The following is a 20,900-nucleotide window of genomic DNA, read 5'->3' as shown; positions in this document are numbered from 1 at the left end:
TCTCAGTAATGGTCACAATATTTCACTTCTCATCTCTACCCTGTGCATAGAGATTTTGTTAATTCTTCTTGTTGCTAAAAGCTAATAAACCTGCTCTTTCATTAACTCCAGAAAGCCTAGTTAAATTAACTCGCTTTAAAACATTATTTAATTTGGGTCTGGGAGGAAGGTTACATACAAGGGTTGGGAATCTTTTAAAATTAACCTTGCTGCAACCACAAGATGGGTTGGGTGATTAAAGAAGAGGAGATAGTTCATTCTTCCTGTATGTCCACATGTGTGAGAGACAATGCGAGTGTATGGGTGTTAGTCGGTGTGTGACACAGAGAGTTTGTATGTGTGTATTTTTGAGACTGTATCAGTGTGTGTGTGTTTTTAAGTGTGTTAGAGAGTATGTGTGTTTTTGAGTGTGTCAGAGTGTGTTTTAGTGTATGTATGCATCAAATTCTGTGTATGTTGTGTACCCTTCAAAATATTCACTGACACAAATCTTTACTGAAAGCAGTGAAGATGAGATTATGTACTATAGCTCCCTGCATCTCCCTCTCAATGACATCTTCAGCAACTCAGTCAATAATCCTATAAATTCCACCTTGTGCGTCATTCAAGTCCATTTCATTAAGAGATTAATCATTATTCCCCTCTTATCTATTCTCATCTAGTTCTCCCCCTCATCGCCACACACTACAAATACTCATAGTCTCTCATGTACACACACATTCATTCACCGTTCATCCACATGCTTTCACTTAGCATTCACATATACACTTTCTCTCACATATACACACATTCACTTATCATTCACACACACTGTCTCACACACATTCTCAAACATACACTCTCTTACAGACACATGCACATGCTCTCTCTCTCACACACACACATTCACTCATCACCTGCACACACTATCTCACATACCCATTCACATCCTCTCTCACACACACGAACATGCCAAATGTGTGCAAACATCACAAGGCATTAATAATATGAAACTTTCTGTTACCTAGGTGACAAGGGATATTGATGCTCTAAATGCTTTGCGCCGTGGATCGTCACTGGCCTGAGGTGAAGGAGCTGATTTTAGACGAGCTGATCCCTGGAGGGAACCTAATAATCGCCCTTGTGCCCTAAGCCAGGGAGGGGAATGAGCAAGCAGGAAATGTATCACCATTTACTGTCTAGTGGTTCTAGCAGGGAAAAGGTTGAGGGCTGCATATGTGTGTGGCATGCTTTGGGGACACATGTATGTTGGGCACAGGTGTGTGCATATACTGGACACATGTGTGTGTTCTGGGCACACATACTTTTGTCTGGACTTCTGAGACTAACATGGAATTCACACTTGATGCACTCCACAGTCAAATAGCTCCTCACAACCAATACCCTTGGACTGAAACAAATCATCCAGAGGGAGATTATCGGGGGACACCCACAAACCCCCGGGATAAAATGGCAACGAGAGATTGTGACAATCACGAAAGATCTAAAAGGCTCGGGTTTTGGATCATGGGGGAAGTGAAGGGGGCAATCTGATAGAGGTCCTTAAAATAATCAAAGGATCCCAGTCTCAAAGGGGTAAGATGTGGGGGACAGCAGGACTACCGGGTGTGCATTCGCTCATAAATCCATCGGGGCAAATTCAGGACAAACGTCTTGCCCAGAGAATGTGGAATTTAGTGCCACAGAGAGAGGTCAACTTGGGTAATGACAATTTGCATGTGGAGCTGGATAAACATAGTAGACAGAAAGGAGGACGAGGAAATGGCGATGTGAGGGTGAGATGAAGAGGAAATGGGAGGAGTTTGTGTGGGACTGAGCATGTTGCGTGCTGTGTGATTTTATAACTAAACAAATGGCGTTCATAGAGCAAATCAGACAGCCGCTGTATAACTCAGTATGCGATCTGTACTTGCAGCTTCTTTAACAAGCCCCACTTTGGCAGGTTCTGAGATAATCTCCCACCTTCAAAAGGTGGAAATGCAGCAGCAGCCCGTATGTACTTAATTCTCTCTCTCGTTCTGTCCCTTGCAGCTTTCCATAGTAAAAGTGGGTGGGAGAGGAATGAATGAGAGAGAGAGAGAGAGAGAGAGCCATTTCCCATCAGACTGTGTGGCAGGAAAAGGAGTCTGTGAGGTCTCAGTGTCAGGGAGGTAGGGTCAGAGTCGTCTGTCTTTCGCTCTTTGCAATGTCTCTTTCTCTAATTGTGTGCCTGTCTCCTCTGTGTCCCGGTTTCTAGGAAGTTTGCCGACTGATTAGCTTTGTTAGAACAGCTCCCCTGCTTCTTCACTTTACACTGATTGAAAGCTTCCTTTTCGGGGGGTAGGTAGAAGAAAGGAAAAACTTCTTCATTGGTACATTTGCCCCTTTTCAGTCCTGAGTCAGAAATCACACGACACCAGGTCACAGTCCAACAGGTTTGTTTGAAAACACAAGCCTTTGCAGCGCTGCTCCTTCTTCAGGCCTTAGTTACAGGAGCCACTTAGTAACAGAGTGTCGGTAATCGGGGTTTGTAGGTTGAAACTAATCCACGCCTTAAAAGCAGAATCTGGCGTTACAATTTCAGTTTGTGACAGCAGTGGTACATACGGAAACTTTCCAACAGGGGAATGGAGACAGATCTCCTGCCCAGGTACGGGGAGCACTGAAGGAGAGGAGGAAGTCGGTCCAAACGGGCTGCAGGACAGTTGATGGCCTGCCTGTTGCCTCCTACATTGAAATGACAGGATCACTTGGATCGGGAGGGTGTGGAGTGGTGAAAAGCTGGTCAAAAAACAACCGCCTCACTATTTCAGTCCCATCTTCCAGCACTTGGCCCCTAGCCCGAGCGCTGCAGAGTGTACCTCTAAATACTTAAGAAATGTTTGATAGGTTTCTGCCTCCTCCATTACAATTTATAGGCGGTGAGCTCGAGATACGCACGCGTAAATTTTAACTCATATTCCATAAACCTTCTGCTTCTTCCCTTAAGGAGATTTGCCTGGTCATTGATTCCCTCCACCACGGGGAACAGTTTATGTATGTCTATGCCCCTCAATTTTGTACATCTCAATCAGGGCGGTGAAGAAGGCATTAGGTATGCTTGCCTTTATTGGTCAGTGCCTTGAGTACAGGAGTTGGGATATCATGTTGTGGCTGTACAGGACATTGGTTAGGCCACTTTTGGAATACTGTGTTCAATTCTGGTCTCCCTGCTATAGGAAGGATGTTGTGAAACGTGAAAAGGTTCAGAAAAGATTTACAAGGACATTGCCAGGACTGGAGGCTTTGAGCTATAGGGAGAGGTTGAATAGACTGGCATAATAGTGTGGAGCTGGAGGAACATAGCAGGCCAAGCAGCATCAGAGGAGGAGGCAAGTTGTTGTCTTGGGTCAGGGCCCTTCTTCAGAAATGACACAAACGTCAACTTTCATGCTCCTCTAATGCTGCTTGGCCTGCTGTGCTCCTGTAGCTCCACACTGTTATCTCTGACTCCAGCATCTGCAGTTCTTGCTATCTCTAAATAGACTGGGACTATTTTTCCCTGCAGCATCGGAGGCTGAGGTCAGTGCATTATAGAAGTTTATAACCTTGTAGAAGTTTATAAAAGCATGAGGGGCATTGATCGGGTGAATAGCAAAGGTCTTTTCTCCAGGGTAGGGGAGTCCAAACCTAGAAGGCATAGATTTAAGACCATAAGACACAGGAGTGGAAGTAAGGCCATTTGGCACATCAAGTCCACTCCGCCATTTAAATCATGGCTGATGGGCATTTCAACACCACTTCCCTGCACTCTCCCCGTAGCCCTTGATTTCTTTTGAGATCAAGAATTTGTCGATCTCTGCCTTGAAGGCATCCAACATCCCGGCCTCCACTGCAATGAATTCCACAAGCCCACCACTCTCTGGCTGAAGAAATGTCATCTCATTTCAGTTTTAAATTTACCCCCTCTAATTTTAAGGCTGTGCCCATGGGTCCTAGTCTCCCCACCTAACGGAAACAACTTCCTAGCGTCCACCCCTTTTAAACCATACATTATCTTGTAAGCTTCTATTAGATCTCCCCTCAACCTTCTAAACTCTAATGAGTACAATCCCAGGATCCTTAGCCGTTCATCATACGTTAAACCTACCATTCCAGGGATCATCCGTGTGAATCTCCGCTGGACACGCACCAGGGCTAGTATGTCCTTCCTGAGATGTGGGGCCCAAAATTGGTATTCTAAATGGGGCCTAACTAGAGCCTTATAAAGCCTCAGAAGCACATCGCTGCTTTTATATTCCAACCCTCTTGAGATAAATGACAACATTACATTTGCTTTCTTAATTACGGACTCTACCTGCAAGTTAACCTTTAGAGAATCCTGGACCAACACTCCCAAATCCCTTTGTACTTCTGATTTGCAAATTTTCTCACATTTAAGGTGAGAGGGGAAATATTTAAAAGGGACCTAAGGGGCAACTTCTTCTCACAGAGGGTGGTGCATGTATGGAATGAGCTGCCAGAGGATGGAGGCTGATACAATTACAACATTTAAAAGGCATCTGGATAGGTACACGAATAGGAAGGGTTTAGAGGAAAATGGGCCAAAAGCTAGCAAATGGGACCAGATTAATTTAGGATATCTGGTCAGCACAGACGAGTTGGATCAGAGGGTCAGTTTCTCTGCTGTGACACTATGGCCCCCTCTCAATCTCCTCTGCTCCAAGGAAAATAACCCCAGTATGTCCAATCTCTCTTCAGAACCGAAACTCTCCAGCCGAGACAACATCCTGGTAAATCTGTCCAGTCTGATCAATCTCCTCTGCTCCCTCCCCTAATGTAGATTCCAGAACTGTGTGCACAATACTCTGTGGCATAACCAATGTTTTATACAGTTCCATCTGCTCCCTGCTCTTAAGCTCTGCTATGGCTAATAAAGGCAAGTATCCACATGCAGTCTAAGCCACTTTATCCACCTGTCCTTATCCGTTCAGGAACTGGATCATGCATATCAAGGTCACTGTGATCCTCTGTGCTTGAGGGTCCTACTGTTCATGAATTCCGTTTCTATGTTTTTCCTGCCCAAGTGAATCACCTCTCATCTGTCAAGATTGAATTCCATTTTCCACCAAGCTTCTCCTTCTCCTGTAAAATGAGGTTATCTATGCCACGGTTTACCACCCCACCAAGATGTCATACTGTCCCTCATCTGGGGGAAGCTCGTCAAACTGAACAGGGGCTCTGACCCCGGGAAAAAAAAGCACAGTGGAGTAGAACGAGGCCCTCCTTTGCTGAATATCCAATATATTTCTATAGAATGAATGATTCTCAGATGTTAATTGTGTTTGCTGTTATTATGCTCCCTATCAAAGGGGCTGCCTCTCACTTGGCACTGTGCCTCTCCTAAGCATAAGCTTCCTGCCTTGTGCATGCTGGTATTACCTGCTGGTAATTTGACTACAGAGGCATCACAGTCAAAGCTGATCCTGGCCCTGGACCTGAAATCGAATATTTGGCTTCATGAGTGATGTCATAGGATACTGAGATGCCAACTAATTTAACCCTGTACCACCCCAGGGATGGTGGGGATGAAGAGGGATTTTTGGGTGAAAGAGGGTGGGAGGGACTTTGGACAAGTGGGAAGAGCCACTGTTTGGCTGAGGGGGAACGAGATTGAGGAGGCACAAGGCTTGGGTCAGAGGGGTTTTCTGGGCCCGGATGTGAACTGACCTCTTGATTTATCTGACAGGACAGCGCCACAATGTTCATGAGTCTCCGGACCTGAGACATCAGGCAAGAGCGCAAAATGAGGGCCAGCACAGGACCCCTTCCCCTCCGTCTTGCCCTCCTCCTCTTCCTCTGGTGGGGCTGGCTCCCTCTGGGCTGTACGACAAAACATGACCCCCTGACATGGGATGAGAGTGGCTATGTGGTCTACTGCCCCTGTATGGGTAAGTGAGAGGTACCTGGGTATACCTTCATGTCTATAAGGAGGATCTACTCTCCACATCTCCAACCACCACCATACCTTGCCAATTCGCCATGCTTCAAGCTGCTTCTTTTTTCTCTCTCCTCGAGTCGAAGTGTTGGGAGTTGGAGAGGACTATTCAACTATAACGTGCATCACTCACTGGATAGCACAACTGTGGAGCACAGAAAGAGGTCATTGTCCTGTGCTGATTTTTAAAATCTTATTTTTCCATGAACTGTTTTTCCGATTCTTCATGTGAAAGCATTTGCCTGCCTGCCATCCCCCTCCCCGCCAACCGCGGCCACCTTCAAACAGTCTCAACTCTTGTCAGAAACCTATGAGCAGGAACCAGTCAGCTCCTCAAGCCTGTCCTCCATTCTAAGTCACAGCTGATCTCCTATCTTGACACCATTTATAGTCCTATGCATTGTCTCCTTTGATATCTTTCACATGTAGGTATCTATCGATCTCTCTTGAACATACTCTGACAGAGTCTCCATACCCTCTGAGGTTGAGGCTTCCGAAGATTCACCACCTTGAGTGACGAAATCCATCCTCATCTCAGTTTGAAATGGCCTGTCTCTTATCCTGAGACTTTGTCTCCTGGTTCTGACCTACCCACTGCCCTCCCCATCTAGGGGACAGCATCCACCTTGCATTCACTCTGTATGTCCCTTCAGAATCTTGTAGGTCTGAATGCCATTTTTCTAAACGCCAGAGAATATCGAACCAATTTAGACCTCATTGCAGCGCAGCCTCTCGTCCCAGAGACCTGTGAATCTGCTGAATCTTGGCTGAGTCACCTCCATTACTGGTTAAACCCACATCTCATCACGGTAGTGGGCATACTGCCTGGTATTATTCTGACCCTTTCCCTGTCCAGGAACCTCGGGGTGGAAGTTAATGTCTGTTTGCTGTTGTGTCCTGATGGTGAATCATTTTTGTTTTAAAATAAAAATTCTCTGTTTTCTATTTAAAAACAGGCCGATTTGGGAATCAAGCTGATCACCTTTTGGGTTCCTTGGCGTTTGCAGAGATGCTGAATCGGACACTGGTGGTGCCCCCTTGGGTGGTTTACAGGCACCAGACGCCTCCCTACACAAATGTACGTTACCCGTCCCATTGCGGTCATTGCCAAGCAATGTCACCCTCTGGGTCAGAACCTGGTCTGGATCTCCCCTCCCAGAGCACCTGGGTACACCATCTAGGTGACAGTCACCAGTGGGTGCCAGTTCTAAGGGAGTACTGCACAATCTGAGGTGCTGCCTCTGCTGTGGGGCGAGTGGACATGTTAAATCCCTCAGGCTGGTGCAAGAGATTCCCACGACCACTGTTGGAAAAAGAGCAGTTATCCACACTCCCCAACTCCGCTGTGAGTGTCTCTCACAGAAGGAACTGGAAGGCAAGCAAAGTAGGGGAGGGAATGGGGTGAATCAGAACCATGTTGGGGGTGCCACCTTAATTCAAAGTTGTTGTCATGTCATAAGCATTGCATGAAGATGGTTCAAGGGATGTTTCTGCTCTCTCCAGGGCAGGGACTCAGAAAGGGTGAGGGAGTGATAAAGGGGAGAGAGATGACCCACCCCAACCCCTGAATAGGGTCTCTGTTTCTCCACCTGAGGGAAGGATATACAGAGCAACTGGTCCAAAGGTACACTGTACAGAAGGGTACACAAAGAGGCTGTATCCGGTCTGAAGGATGTGCAGGCATCAAAGGGGAAATGGAATGGTTGTAAGCAGGGATCAAAGTGTATGCAGAATGGCTGCACAAAATGATCAAAGGGTACACAGAATCGTGGTATGCTGTTAGAGTGCCACCGCTGCCTTGTAGAGCTAGCCCTGTGTCATTTAGGGTGTGGACTGCAGGTATGGCATTGTGTCTTCACTCAACTCCTGGCTGTTTCCACTGAGCTGTCTTTCTGTGAATGATAGAATATTGACCTCGCTTCCTTTCCTCTTGTCTTTTCCCCACTGCTGTCTCCTCCCTCCCCTCAACCCCTGCAAGCTCCCTCCCTCCAGACTTCTCACAGAAGGGGCAGTTTTAATTTAAGTTCTAGCCTGTCTTGTTTTCCAGGCCCATGTCCCATACAATCAGTACTTCAAGCTGGAAACTCTGACAGAGTTCCACCGGGTAGTCAGTATGGAGGACTTCATGCGGGAACTGGCACCCGTGCACTGGCCCCTGGGAGAAAGGGTGGCATACTGCTTCGAGATGGCAGCTCAGAGGAGTGCAGATAGATCATCATGCCCCATGAAGGTGAGGTGATTTTTGGGAGGGTGTGCGATAACGAGAGTTAATGGGCACCCGCAGAAGGGGGAGGAATATAAAGAATGGAGGTATGAGGGTAACAGCACTTTTATAGCTTCACGATTTTGTGGGATCGCAGCTGCAAGACCAGCATATACTGCTTGCCCTAACTCCCTTTGACCTGAGTGGCGAGCTGGACCATTTTTCAGAAAAGTTAAAAGTTAACCTTGTCACTGTGAGTCCACAGTCACATGTAGGCCAGGCCACATTAGAATGGCAAATTTCCTTCCCCAAAGGATATTAGGGAGTCAGAGGGTTTTTATTATATGCTACCGACCATGGTCATAGCTTTCAATTCCAGATGTTATGAACAGAATTTAAATTCTATCTTCCAGCCAAGATGGGATTTGTACATGTGTCCCCTCAGTGATGGCCTGGGTCTCTGTATTCCTGACCCAGTGATATTAATGCTCCACCACTGATCCCTGGAACCCAGTGTACCAACATTGAATGTGCAGCACTGAAACAAAGGGTTATCGAATCTGGAGATAATGGGTCAGGAAGGGGAGGTTTATCAGGTATAGAGGGGCTTTGGGGCAAGGGAAATATTGGGATGCTGGATGGAAATGGTGAGGTGGAGGGCACTGGGATTGCAGAAGCACAGGGACTGTTGCTTGACTGACCAACTCATGTCTGACAGGACGGGAATCCCTTTGGACCTTTCTGGGACCACTTCGGCGTGGATTTTGATCGCTCAGAGCTGTTCAGTGGGATTGCCTTCAACGCCTACTACAAGGCTCATTGGCTGGATAGGTAAGCGAGGGACAGGTGGCTCTGGACTGAGGGGCTAACATAAAACATAACAGCACAGTACGGGCCCTTCGGCCCTCAATGTTGTGCCGATCTGTCATACCGATCTGAAGCCCATCTAACCTACACTATTCCATGTACGTTCATATGCTTATCCAATGACAACTTAAATGTACCTAAAGTTGGCGAATCTACTACCGTTGCGGCAAAGCGTTCCATTCCCTTACTACTCTGAGTAAAGAAACTACCTCTGACATCTGTCCTCTATCTTTCACCCCTCAATTTAAAGCTATGCCCCCTCGTGCTCGCCGTCACCATCCGAGGAAAAAGGCTCTCCTTATCCACCCTATCGAACTCTCTGATTATTTTATATGTTTCAATTAAGTCACCTCTCAACCTTCTTCTCTCTAATGAAAACAGCCTCAAGTCCCTCAGCCTTTCCTCATAAGACCTTCCCTCCATACCAGGCAACATCCTAGTAAATCTCCTCTGCACCCTTTCCAAAGCTTCCACATCCTTCTTATAATGCGGTGACCAGAACTGTACGCAATACTCCAAGTGCGGCCGCACCAGAGTTTTGTACAGCTGCAGCATAACCTCTTGGTTCCGGAACTCGATCCCTCTCTTAATAAAAGCTAAAACACTGTATGCCTTCTTAACAGCCCTGTCAACCTGGGTGGCAACTATCAAGGATCTGTGTACATGGACACCGAGATCTCTCTGCTCATCTACACTACTAAGAATCTTATCATTAGCCCAGTACTTTGCCTTCCGGTTACTCCTACCAAAGTGCATCACCTCACACTTGTCTGCATTAAACTCCACTTGCCACCTCTCAGCCCAGCTCTGCAGCTTATCTATGTCTCTCTGCAACCTACAGCATCCTTTGTCACTATCCACAACTCCACCGACCTTAGTGTCGTCTGCAAATTTACTAACCCATCCTTCTACGCCCTCATCCAGGTCATTTATAAAAATGACAAACAGCAGTGGACCCAACATCGACCCTTGCGATGCACCACTAGTAACTGGTCTCCAGGATGAACATTTCCCGTCAACTATCACCCTCTGTCTTCTTTCAGCAAGCCAATTTCCGATCCAAACTGCTATATCTCCCACAATTCCATTCCTCCGCATTTTGTACAATAGCTTACCGTGGGGAACCTTATCGAATGCCTTGCTGAAATCCATATACACCACATCAACCGGTATACTGTCATCTACCTGTTTGGTCACCTTCTCAAAGAGCTCAATAAGGGTTGTGAGGCATGACCTTCCCTTCACAAAACCGTGCTGACTATCCCTAATCAATTTATTCTTTTCTAGATGATTATAAATCCTATCCCTTATAACCTTTTCCAACACTTTACCAACAACTGAGGTAAGGCTCACTGGTCTATAATTACCAGGGTGCCTCTATTCCCCTTCTTGAACAGGGGAACCACATTTGCTATCCTCCAGTCGTCTGGCACTATTCCTGTAGACAACGACGAGTTAAAGATCAATGCCAAAGGCTCGGCAATCTCCTCCCTGGCTTCCCAGAGGATCCGAGGATAAACCCCATCCAGCCCAGGGGACTTATCTATCTTTGCCCTCTGTAGGATTTCTAATACCTCTTCCTTGTGAACCTCAATCCCACCTAGTCTAGTATCCTGTATCTCAGTATTCTCCTCGACAACATTATCATTTTCTAGAGTGAATACTTTTGAAAAATATTCATTTAGTACTTCCCCTATCTCCTCTGACTCCACACACAACTTCCCACTACTGTCCTTGATTGGCCCTAATCTTACTTGTGTCATTCTTTTATTCCTTAAAGACCTATAGAAAGCCTCAGGGTTTACCCTGATCCTATCTGCCAACAACTTCTCATGTCTTCTCCTGGCTCTTCTGAGCTCTCTCTTTAGGTCTTTACTGGCTACCTCGTAGGCCTCAAGCCCCCTAACTGAGCCTTCACATCTCATCCTAACATAAGCCGCCTTCTTCCTCTTGACCAGAGATACCACTTCCTTCATAAACCACGGCTCCCGCGCTCTACAGCTTCCTCCCTGCCTGACAGGCACATACTTATCTGAGACACATAGGAGCTTTTCCTTGAATAAGCTCCACATTTCTAATGTGCCCATCCCCTGCAGTTTCCTTCCCCATCCTATGCTTCCTAAATCTTGCCTAATCTCACCGCAATTGCCTTTCCCCCAGCTGTAACTCTTGCCCAATGGCATACACCTATCCCTTTCCATCACTAAAGTAAACAACAGAATTGTGATCGCTATCACCAAAGTGCTCACCTACTTCCAAATCTAGCACCTGGCCAGGCTCATTACCCAGTACCAAATCTAATGTGGCTTTGCCCCTTGTTGGCCTATCTACATACTGTGTCAGGAAGCCCTCCTGCACACACTGGACAAAAACTGACCCATCTGTAGTACTCGAACTATAGTGTTCCCAGTCAATATTTGGAAAGTTGAAGTCCCCCATGACAACTACCCTGTCTCTCTCACACCTATCGAGAATCATCTTTGCTATCCTTTCCTCTACATCTCTGGAACTATTCGGAGACCTACAGAAAACTCCTAACAGGGTGACCTCTGCTTTCTTGTTTCTAACCTCAGCCCATACTACCTCAGTTGACGAGTCCCCAAACATCCTTTCCGCAACTGTAATACTGTCCTTGACCAACAATGCCACACCTCCCCCTCTTTTACCATCTTCTCTGTTCTTACTGAAACATCTAAATCCCGGAACCTGCAACAACCATTCCTGTCCCTGCTCTACCCATATCCCCGAAATGGCCACAACATCGAAGAACCCATGCTGCAAGTTCACCCACCTTAATCCGACGCTCCTGGCATTGAAGTGGACACAGTTCAAACCAACGTCTTGCTTGCCGGTGCCATCTTGCGTCCCTGAAACGTTATTTCGGACCACCCTACTCTCAACCTTTTCCGTACTCGAACTACAACTTTGGTTCCCATCCCCCTGCTGAATTAGTTTAAACCCACCTGAATAGCCTTAGCAAATTTTCCCCCCAGGATATCGGTACCCCTCTGGTTCAGGTGAAGACCATTTTGCTTGTAGAGGTCCCACCTACCCCAGAAAGAGCTCCAATTATCCAAGAATCCAAAACCCTCCCTCCTGCACCATCCCTGTAGCCACGTGTTCAACTCCTCTCTCTCCCTTTTCCTCGCCTCACTCGCACGTGGCACGGGCAGCAAACCAGAGACAACAACTCTGTTCGTCCTAGCTCTCAGCTTCCATCCTAGCTCCCTGAATTTCTGCCTTCAATCCCCATCTCTCTTCCTACCTATGTCGTTGGTGCCGATGTGGACCACGACTTGGGGCTGCTCCCCCTCCCCCTTAAGGATCCCAAAAACACGATCAGAGACATCACGCATCCTGGCACCTGGGAGGCAACACACCAACCGTGAGTCTCTCTCGTCCCCACAGAACCTCCTATCTGTCCCCCTAACTATGGAGTCCCCAATGACTACTGCTCTGCTCCTCTTCCCCCTTCCCTTCTGAGCAGCAGGGACAGACTCTGTGCCAGAGACCTGTGCCCCAGGTCCAGCAGGCAGCTGGAGATTTGATGGGCCAAGACATGGTGGCCAGGGTCCCACGTCATTCCTCAGCACAGTCTATAACTCCTGATTACTCATTACTGATCCTGTACTCTAGAGGATGTTGACCTTGGCAATTGAGGAGCTGCTGTGGTACCAGGGAATGGTCTGTTGTAAACATGGCAACAGGGAGTAACACTGTTAAAATCTTACCTGCCACTCTGAGGTTACGTCTTCAGTTCTCGTAGAATCTCATAATCTCCAGTGCAGTCAGAGACCATTCAAACTGTTAACTCTGCACCGACCTCCAAGCAGCTTCCCACCCAGCCCCACCCTTCCCCCGTCATCTACCTAGCCTGCACACGCCTAGATGCAACGGGGGCAATTTAGCTTGACCAATCCACCTTCATCTTTGGAGTGTGGGAGGAAACTGGAGCACCCTGGGGAAGCCCATGTAGCCACAGGGAGCACGTGCAAACTCCATACAGTCACCTGAGGATGGAATCGAACCCGGGTCCCTGGTGCTGTTAGGCAGCTGTGCTAACCACCGTGTCACCCTTGCTGGATTTGTTTTCTCACGGACGTAGTAGCCCATCAAGGCTATGAAAATCGGTGACAGTCAGTAGAGATGTCATGCCTTTAGCAACAAGCTGTGACTGTCAGTGATGTCACATCCTTAATAACCAGCAATGCCCCATGGCCGTCCATTGTTGGCTGGCCTCTGTGTTTATTTTTAAAATGGCTGACATTTTGGAGCCGAGGTTTACTGGCACTCTGCTCCCTCTCCAGGTATCCAGCCTCCAAACATCCGGTTTTGGCCTTGCCTGGGGCTCCGGCCCAGTTCCCTGTGCTAAAGGAACACCGGTACCTCCAGAAGTATGTTGTATGGTCAGACAGAATTACTCAGGAGGCTGAGAACTATATCCAGACCTTGCTGCTCAGGCCTTACCTGGGCATTCACTTGCGTGTCGGGGTGGACTGGGTAAGCAACTATTTATTTATCAGATTGTTGTGGAGGATGGCACCTGTCGAGGTACTGTCTTAATCTGTCTAGTCCCATGTGTGCTTGACCAGACAGCCCACTGCTGAGGGAACAAACTCAACAGCATCACCAGTGACTGATAATAGATGCTTGTGACAGTGAGTTGTTTTGGTGCACTGACATTTCACGTCCGATGTTAAAGAATCCAAACTCTATGGACCAGGAGGTCTAATGGCAGGAAGGAAAAGCCATGCCTGAGCGCAAGGCAGAGCCATACAGAGCAACATCTCACATCTGCTCTGCATGGCAAGCTAATTACAACAAAGACACATTAAGTGAGAACAATCAGCCTCAGTAACCCTGGGTTATGAAGGACTACAGACAGAAACAGGGTTTGGATGAGATTTTGCATCGAATCTGCAGCTTGGAAACAAGCCATTTGGCCCATCTGTTCCCTACTGGTGTTGTGAAATGTCCATTTGTCCTTGGCACAGTTAAGTTGACAGTCAATAGAGTTTTGGGACCCGCCTTCTGGCCTTACCCTTTGATGGGAGTCATGGCGTCATGGGTCCAAAGACCCGAAGAAGAAAAATATCTCAACATAGGAACAGGAGAAGGCCATTCAGTCCCTCAAGACTGTTCACCATTCAGTTAGATCATGGGTCATATGTTTGCAAACTCCATTCACACTGCACATAGCTATAAATCTCTTAACTTTTTAGTAAGCAAGGCGATTATCAGCAATTGGTCAGTAGGAATCACTGTCGCAAGTTGTTCTTTATCTGATCCTACCAAGTCCTCTCCAAATCCAGAATCTTCCCAGTACCAACTAAAACTAAAACCAGTTTTAGTTTATTACTAAAACTGTACATGCCATTAGTGAAGCTGTTGACTAGAGTACTGTGTCCAGTACTCCTTGTTTCAGAAGGGATAGACGTCTGAGAGTTGCAGCAGTAAGGTCACTGGATTAGTAATGTTCTTAGGATACAGGTTCGAATCCCAACATTGCAGATGGTGAAATTTAAATGTGAAAAAAAGCTGGAATTTAAAAAATAGCCAAGTTGCAGCCATGCACCCACTGTCAATTGTTGCAAAAATCCATCTGGTTGGCTAATGTCCTTTAGGGGAGCAAATCTGCTTGCCATCCTTATCCATTCTGGCCTACACGTGGGTCCAGACCCACTGCAACGGAGTTGACTTGTCACTGCACTTTGAAATGACCTATAAGTTCTGGCTGAGTCAGCTATGCCCACAAAACTACGACCAGTTCTTTTCTTTAAAAGAAACTGCATTGGGACCATTTGGGAGAAAGTCCGCTCGCCCGATTTCCGAGATGAAATGGTTTGTCTGATGATGGAAGGTTGCACAGGTTGGGCCGACACTCATTGGGATTCGGTAGAGTGCGAGGTGATCTTGTTGAAACCGATAGGTTTCAGAGGGGAATCTAGAACTAGGGACAATGTTTTAGAGTGAGGGATCTCATATTTAAGAGGATGGTAAGAGCTGCCTCTCTCAGAAGGTCCTTAGTGTTTGGAATTCTCTCCCTCTGGAGTCTGGGACATTGAATGTATTTAAGACTGCGATGGATTTCTGATCTACGTGGGAGTGGAGGGTTAGGGGGGGTAGGCAAGGAAGTGTATTTGGGGCCACAACCAACTCACCTACAATCTTTATTGCATGGCAGAGCAGAAGAGAGGGGCTGAATGGCTACATCTGCTCCTGTTTATATTATTCCACTCATAGCGGAGTGAAAGCGTTCTGATGAATCTCCATTTGGTTCCCCACTGATGTTAATCTGTCCATCTTGTACCTCCCTACCCAACAGAAAAATGCATGTAACATGGTGAAGGATGGCACGGCAGGACCACACCTCATGGCCTCACCGCAGTGTGTTGGTTATAATCGGCAGACGGCCCAACCCCTGACCATGGAGATGTGTTTGCCTGGTCTGGTTGAGATCAGAAGAGCAGTGGTCACCTGGGCAAAGAGGATCAACGCCATGGCAATCTACATCGCCACTGACTCTGAGACCTTCAGCACCGAGATAGAGAAGGCTGTGGATAGAAAGGTAACGGAACCATGGGTCTGAGTCTCGAATCCCAACATTGCTGCCACACTATCATCGTCAAAACTCCTCTTCCCCTGGATATGTGGCCCCCTAGAAGGGAGGAGAAAAATGGCAAGGGTTCATGATCACTGACCATCCTCTAACTCACCCTGGGTAGACGAACAGGAGCCTGGAAGAATCCAGCAAGCCAGGCAGCACCTGGAGGAAACGAGAAGTCAACGTTTCGGGTGTAAACCCTCTCCAAACCCCACACCACAAGCCAGTGCTGCACCCAATCCACTCATGCTCATTTGCATCAAGCAAAAACTGCTTGTGAGCTTTTCAATCCCCACCTCCGAGAATTAATGCTTGCAGGTTTCCCCAAAGCCTTGCACATCTTCTCCCCAGCATAACAAGTAACCATTGTATTTTCTCAGCTCTCCAGGCCTTTGCCTGATTCCTAAATCTAACTGCCTACTGCATCTAGAACATCTTCCTGAGTTCTAACACCACAACCCTTCCAGCTGCTCTAGATTCCTCACTGAGTCCCTGGCACAGAATAGCTCAATTGTCTTCCAAGCGGTACTGTACCACTAATAATATCAAATATGTCTCTGGTTCTGTCTTTTCAAACAGCCTGTAACTTTCAAAGAGGGTCCTATTGGAAACTTTGTACCTGTCCAAATGTATAGTGTACGCCATTTGTGCTGCATCCAACCTTGTGAGAGACCATAACGTTCATAGTGCACTCGGGTCCAACAGTTCACAGGATCCAGATATCAGTAACATTCAATTCTACCCAGCAACAGACCCCTCCTCTATTGCTAGGTAGAATTGAATGTTACCGATATCTGGATCCTGTGAATTGTTGGACCCGAGTGCACCATGAATGTAATGGTCTCTCACAAGGTTGGATGCAGCACAAATGGCGTACACTATACATTTGGATAGGTACATGGATGGGAAGGGTTTAGAGGGATTCGGACCAAATGCAGGCACCATGGTCAGCGTGGACCAGTTTGGACAGAAGGGCCTGTTTCCATGCTGTATAACTCGGTGACTCTAATGATTTTGCAACACACACAGTCAAGGTTTTTTTTTGAAAGAAATGATCTTTTAACAAGGGTTTATGCTACTCTGGAATAAGAAGAGGTTGCTGTAAAAGCTCAGCAGGTCTGGCAGTGTCTGTGAAGAAAATAAAATCAGAGTTAACATTTCAGGTCTGGTGACCATTCCTCAATTATTTATTAGTGTGGGGCCATTCAAGGGCTGATTTGTTCTGGGTGGTATCAAACTTCAAGCTGTTCTGAGGAATGGTCACTGGCCCCAAAATGTTAACTGATTTTTTTTTTCTTCATAGATGCTGCCAGACCTGCTGAGCTTTTCCAGCAATTTCTGTTTTTGTTCCTGATTTACAGCATCCACAGTTCTTTCGGTTTTTATTTGTGCTACTCTGGATGAACCACCATTTATTGCTCGACCTAATTGCCCCTTGAGGTGGTGATGATGAGCTGTATCCTTGAACTGCTGCAGTGCACGTGCTGTCAGTAGATCCACGCAGTGCTGATAGGAAGAAGGGAGACGCTGAAGGAATAACTGATGTAATCCTGACTTGGAAATACATGTAACTTTGAGGGGAACTTGCAGGTACTGGTGTTCCCATTTATCTGTTGCTTTTGCCCTTCTAGATGGCAGCAGCCCCGGGCTCAAAGGGTGCTATTGAAGGACTCTCGGTGAATTTCTGCAGTGCATCTTGCAGATGGTACACACTGCTGCTGCTGAGCGTTTGGGGGTAAAGGGATGTTTGCAGTCGTGGTGCCAATCACATGGGCTGTTTTGTCCTGGGTGGTGTCAAGTTTCTGGAGTGATGTTGGAACTGCACCTGCCTATGCAAGTGAAGGAGCATTCAGTCACACTCCTGTCTTGGGCCTTGTAGATGGTAGGCAGGCTTTGGGGTGTCAGGAGGTGAGTCAGGGCTGCAGAATTCCCAACCTCCGAACGGCTCTTGCAGCCACACAGCATATATGGGTTAGTACAGTTCAGTTGGTGGAATGCTGATTGTGGGGATGTCAGTGGTACATAAGTGCTATGTAAATCAAAGTTGTTGTTGGAGCATAACTGTGCCTGTCACATAGGAGCTGGGCTGCTCTTGCCTCATCTCTCTAAGCTGCATCTTCCTCTATGCTTCCCCAGGTAAAGGTGGTGAGTCTACAAGCTCCGCTGCCTCAGACTGATCTCTACATCCTTGGCCAAGCTGACCACTTCATCGGGAACTGCGTGTCCTCCTTCACTGCCTTCGTCAAGCGCCAGCGGGATGTTCATGGGAAGTCCTCCTCGTTTTTTGGCATGGACAAGCCACCAGGGCCCCATGACGAGCTGTAAGGCCAGATTGAGGGGCAGGGACAGGGATTAAGCTGTTGGGGTTCATTGAGGGTGGGTTGGGGTGAGTGAGTGAGCAGGGTGGAAAGAAGGATCCCTGACTCCACCAGACTGTTCCCAGAGAAGACTTCACACAGCTCTGCCTCAGGGTGGGGCTGCATTTTCTAGAACGCCAGACCCCCTTTTGCAGCTCTTCACTTGGTGATGCCCACACTCTCTCTCTGTCTGTGAAAGCTCGCTGGTACGTGTGCACGCAGACTCACACATTGTCAACACAGAGATACACATACACAAATGCAATGGCAGTTGTTTGGGGCTAGACCCCAGGGGTTCTGAGGCTATCCGCTACATGCCAGAGGTAAGGCCACCCGCCGAGGATGAAGCCAGAAGCCCGGATCACTTCGGAACCGCCAGGAAGGTTAGTGTGGGATTCGGGTGTGAACCATGGATGGGACTATCCTCGGTGTTTGCACCAGGACCCAGAGTTCATGAAGAGAATGATGAGTAAAAACAGACTAATCCTCTGTAATATTTTAATTCTGATGTGATAATAAAAAATTCCTTATAGATTTTATAACGTCTTCCTTATTCAGCACCATCACATCAGTAGAGGGAAACTGTGTTAAACTACGGAAGTGTAGATTTAGCTTTACTTTCTATCCAACACAATGCTGTTTTCTTTTCTTCTTTTTGTTATTCAAATCATGAGATGAGGTCGTTGCTGGCTAGGCAGCATTTATTGCCCATTCCTAATTTCCCAGAGGCAGGACATTATCTGGGTTGTCTGGATTAACACTCCAGCAATAATATCACTAGGCCATCGCCTCCCCTATAACTGCCCTGGGAGTATTTGAAGGGGACAATGTGAAGGAAGCTTTACTTTCAGTTGGAGAGTGTACAGAAAACTTTACTGTGTAACTAACCATGTGCTGTCCCTCCTGAGACTTTTTAATGGAACACTATATAGGAAGCTTTATCTTTAGTTAAGGAGTTGAAGGAACTTTAATTTCAGTTTAGGAGTACAGAGTGGTTTATTCAGTATCTAACCCTATTGTGTACCTGTCCTACAAGTGTTTGGGGACAGTGCAGAGGGACCTATATCCTGTATCCAACCTTGTGCTGTCCCCGTCCTGGGAATGTCTGATTAACCCTATGCTGGGAGTAGGTACCCAAAATGTGCCGGTGTTACATTGAGGTGATGGCATTGTTCAGTACAGAGGCTTAAGATTCACAAAAGATATAGGAGCCCTTTTGTCTGGCCTACGGGGCAGTCACTGGAGAGAACGTCATAGGCAGGTTGTGAATGAGGTTATCCCTCCTGGCTGTTGCAATATATACGATAATTCAATCAGTATCATATGGGCGATTAACTGCTCAGTGATGGTTTATATAACTAGAAATTTGAAATGGAAACAAAATGCTTTAGGTGGAACGTTTTACCACCACCAGATGGGGATATTGCATTTTAAAAAAGAGTTTAACTAAGGCGGGTGAGCATTTATATATTTACAGCCCCATTTTCTAAATTTCTACCCCTCGAGGCCCGTGTAGACTTCTATGAGGTCACCTCTTTTTTTTCTGTCCTGGCTTGTACAGTATTCTCTATTTGTTCTAATCTCCCAATTAATGGCAGCATTGTCATAAATCCCTCTGCATCTTTTGCCAGTACCTTCGTACCCTTTTCTGGAATGTAAGGTGCAAACTGTGTCCATGTAAGGGGAGGCATGGCTAGCTGATTAATCCAGAAACCCAGGCAGCATAATATGGCAGAATTTGAATTCAGTAAAAATCTGGAATTCAGAGAAAAAATGATGACCATGAAACCGTTGCTGATTGTCTGAAAAGCCCCCCTGGTTCACTGATGTCCTTTTAAAAAAAGGAGGGAAATGTGACAGCCTAGACTGCGTGTGACTCCAGATCCAGGGTGATGAGGTTAACTTTTAAGCCCTCCCTGGACGACTGGGGATGGGCAATAAACGCTGTGACACCCACATCCATTGAATGAAGAATAACAGATAACTACCTAGCCGGCCAACCGCTCTTTAAGGCACAGGAGGCCGTTTGGCCCATTGAGCCCATGCCATCTCTCAGCAAAGCGATCACCTGTTCTGTGCCATGGACAGATTTACTTACTTCAGCCTACCTGTCTTTTCGAACTCAATCTTTGCCCCTGTTTCTTTGGGTTGGGTCCGACTAACATTCGAGGCAGTGTTTACCTCCAGCCCCTTCCAACGCTCCCGCCACCCGGCGCGGGGTCCATCTTGTTATTATTCCAGTTTCTGCCGAGCTCCACTCTGCAGATTTTCAGGATTTGTTTCACAGTCTCCCAGGAGTTGGTAAGGGGTAACGGAAGGGCTATGTCGACGCTAAACCAGCTCCCTCAACCAACGTACGGCCAAAATCCCAAGGGCGCCCGTGGTTAACCGTGACGCGACATTAACCGCCGCCTCACGCCTTAAGCGACCCCCCACCCCCGATGCTGACACTAACCGTCAGGCAACACGCGGCTTTCCCCCGTCGCGTGCGGCTAACGTGACACTAACCGTCGACCGAGAGTTAGCCTTCCCGCCACACATGGCTCTCCCTTCTCGCACCCCCGTGAGATCTTGATGTGCGGTGACCAGGCACCGAATCCTTCCCCCACCACCAACACTTCAGAATCCAGCGGACCCCTCCTCCCCGGAGATGTCAGGGCCCACGGATGAACGAGTATGTTTTGGGGAGGAGAGAGACTTACTGAGTGGCCGGCAATGACCCGATGGGCAGAATGGCCTCCTCCTGTGCTCCTTAAATGCTCGGGGTCGTCGAGAGAGTGCTGTAACAGAGGCCAAATTTGGCTTTGATTGCTAGGGGTAGAGATGTTTGAGAATGGGGTCTGCATGTTGAATAGGAAGATGAGGAACTCCCTCTGCCCTTTTCTAAGAGGGCTATTACTGTTTGGTATTCTC

The 20,900-nt window shown here is 47.2% G+C and overlaps 1 protein-coding gene across 3 annotated transcripts; it reads left to right on the top strand.

The window, feature by feature from the left end:
- Nucleotides 1-2,040: 2,040 nt before the first annotated feature.
- pofut1 (protein O-fucosyltransferase 1) lies at nt 2,041-18,529 on the top strand. Of its 3 annotated transcripts, none has more exons than XM_048524404.2 (8): nt 2,041-2,150; nt 5,708-5,909; nt 6,913-7,034; nt 8,004-8,186; nt 8,878-8,990; nt 13,334-13,526; nt 15,352-15,594; nt 17,767-18,529. In XM_048524404.2, exons 2-8 carry the CDS (start codon nt 5,765-5,767, stop codon nt 17,953-17,955), a joined length of 1,188 nt encoding a protein of 395 aa, XP_048380361.1. In that variant the 5' UTR covers nt 2,041-2,150; nt 5,708-5,764; the 3' UTR covers nt 17,956-18,529. The 3 variants fall into 3 exon arrangements, with proteins under 3 accessions (XP_048380361.1, XP_048380363.1, XP_048380362.1); XM_048524406.2 differs by lacking the exon at nt 2,041-2,150 and adding an exon at nt 2,176-2,414; XM_048524405.2 differs by lacking the exon at nt 2,041-2,150 and adding an exon at nt 2,438-2,629.
- Nucleotides 18,530-20,900: the final 2,371 nt, after the last annotated feature.

The sequence above is a fragment of the Stegostoma tigrinum genome, chromosome 45, assembly GCF_030684315.1.
Source record: "Stegostoma tigrinum isolate sSteTig4 chromosome 45, sSteTig4.hap1, whole genome shotgun sequence".
NCBI classification, from domain to species: domain Eukaryota; kingdom Metazoa; phylum Chordata; class Chondrichthyes; order Orectolobiformes; family Stegostomatidae; genus Stegostoma; species Stegostoma tigrinum.
This window is presented reverse-complemented; position numbering and strand designations above follow the sequence as displayed.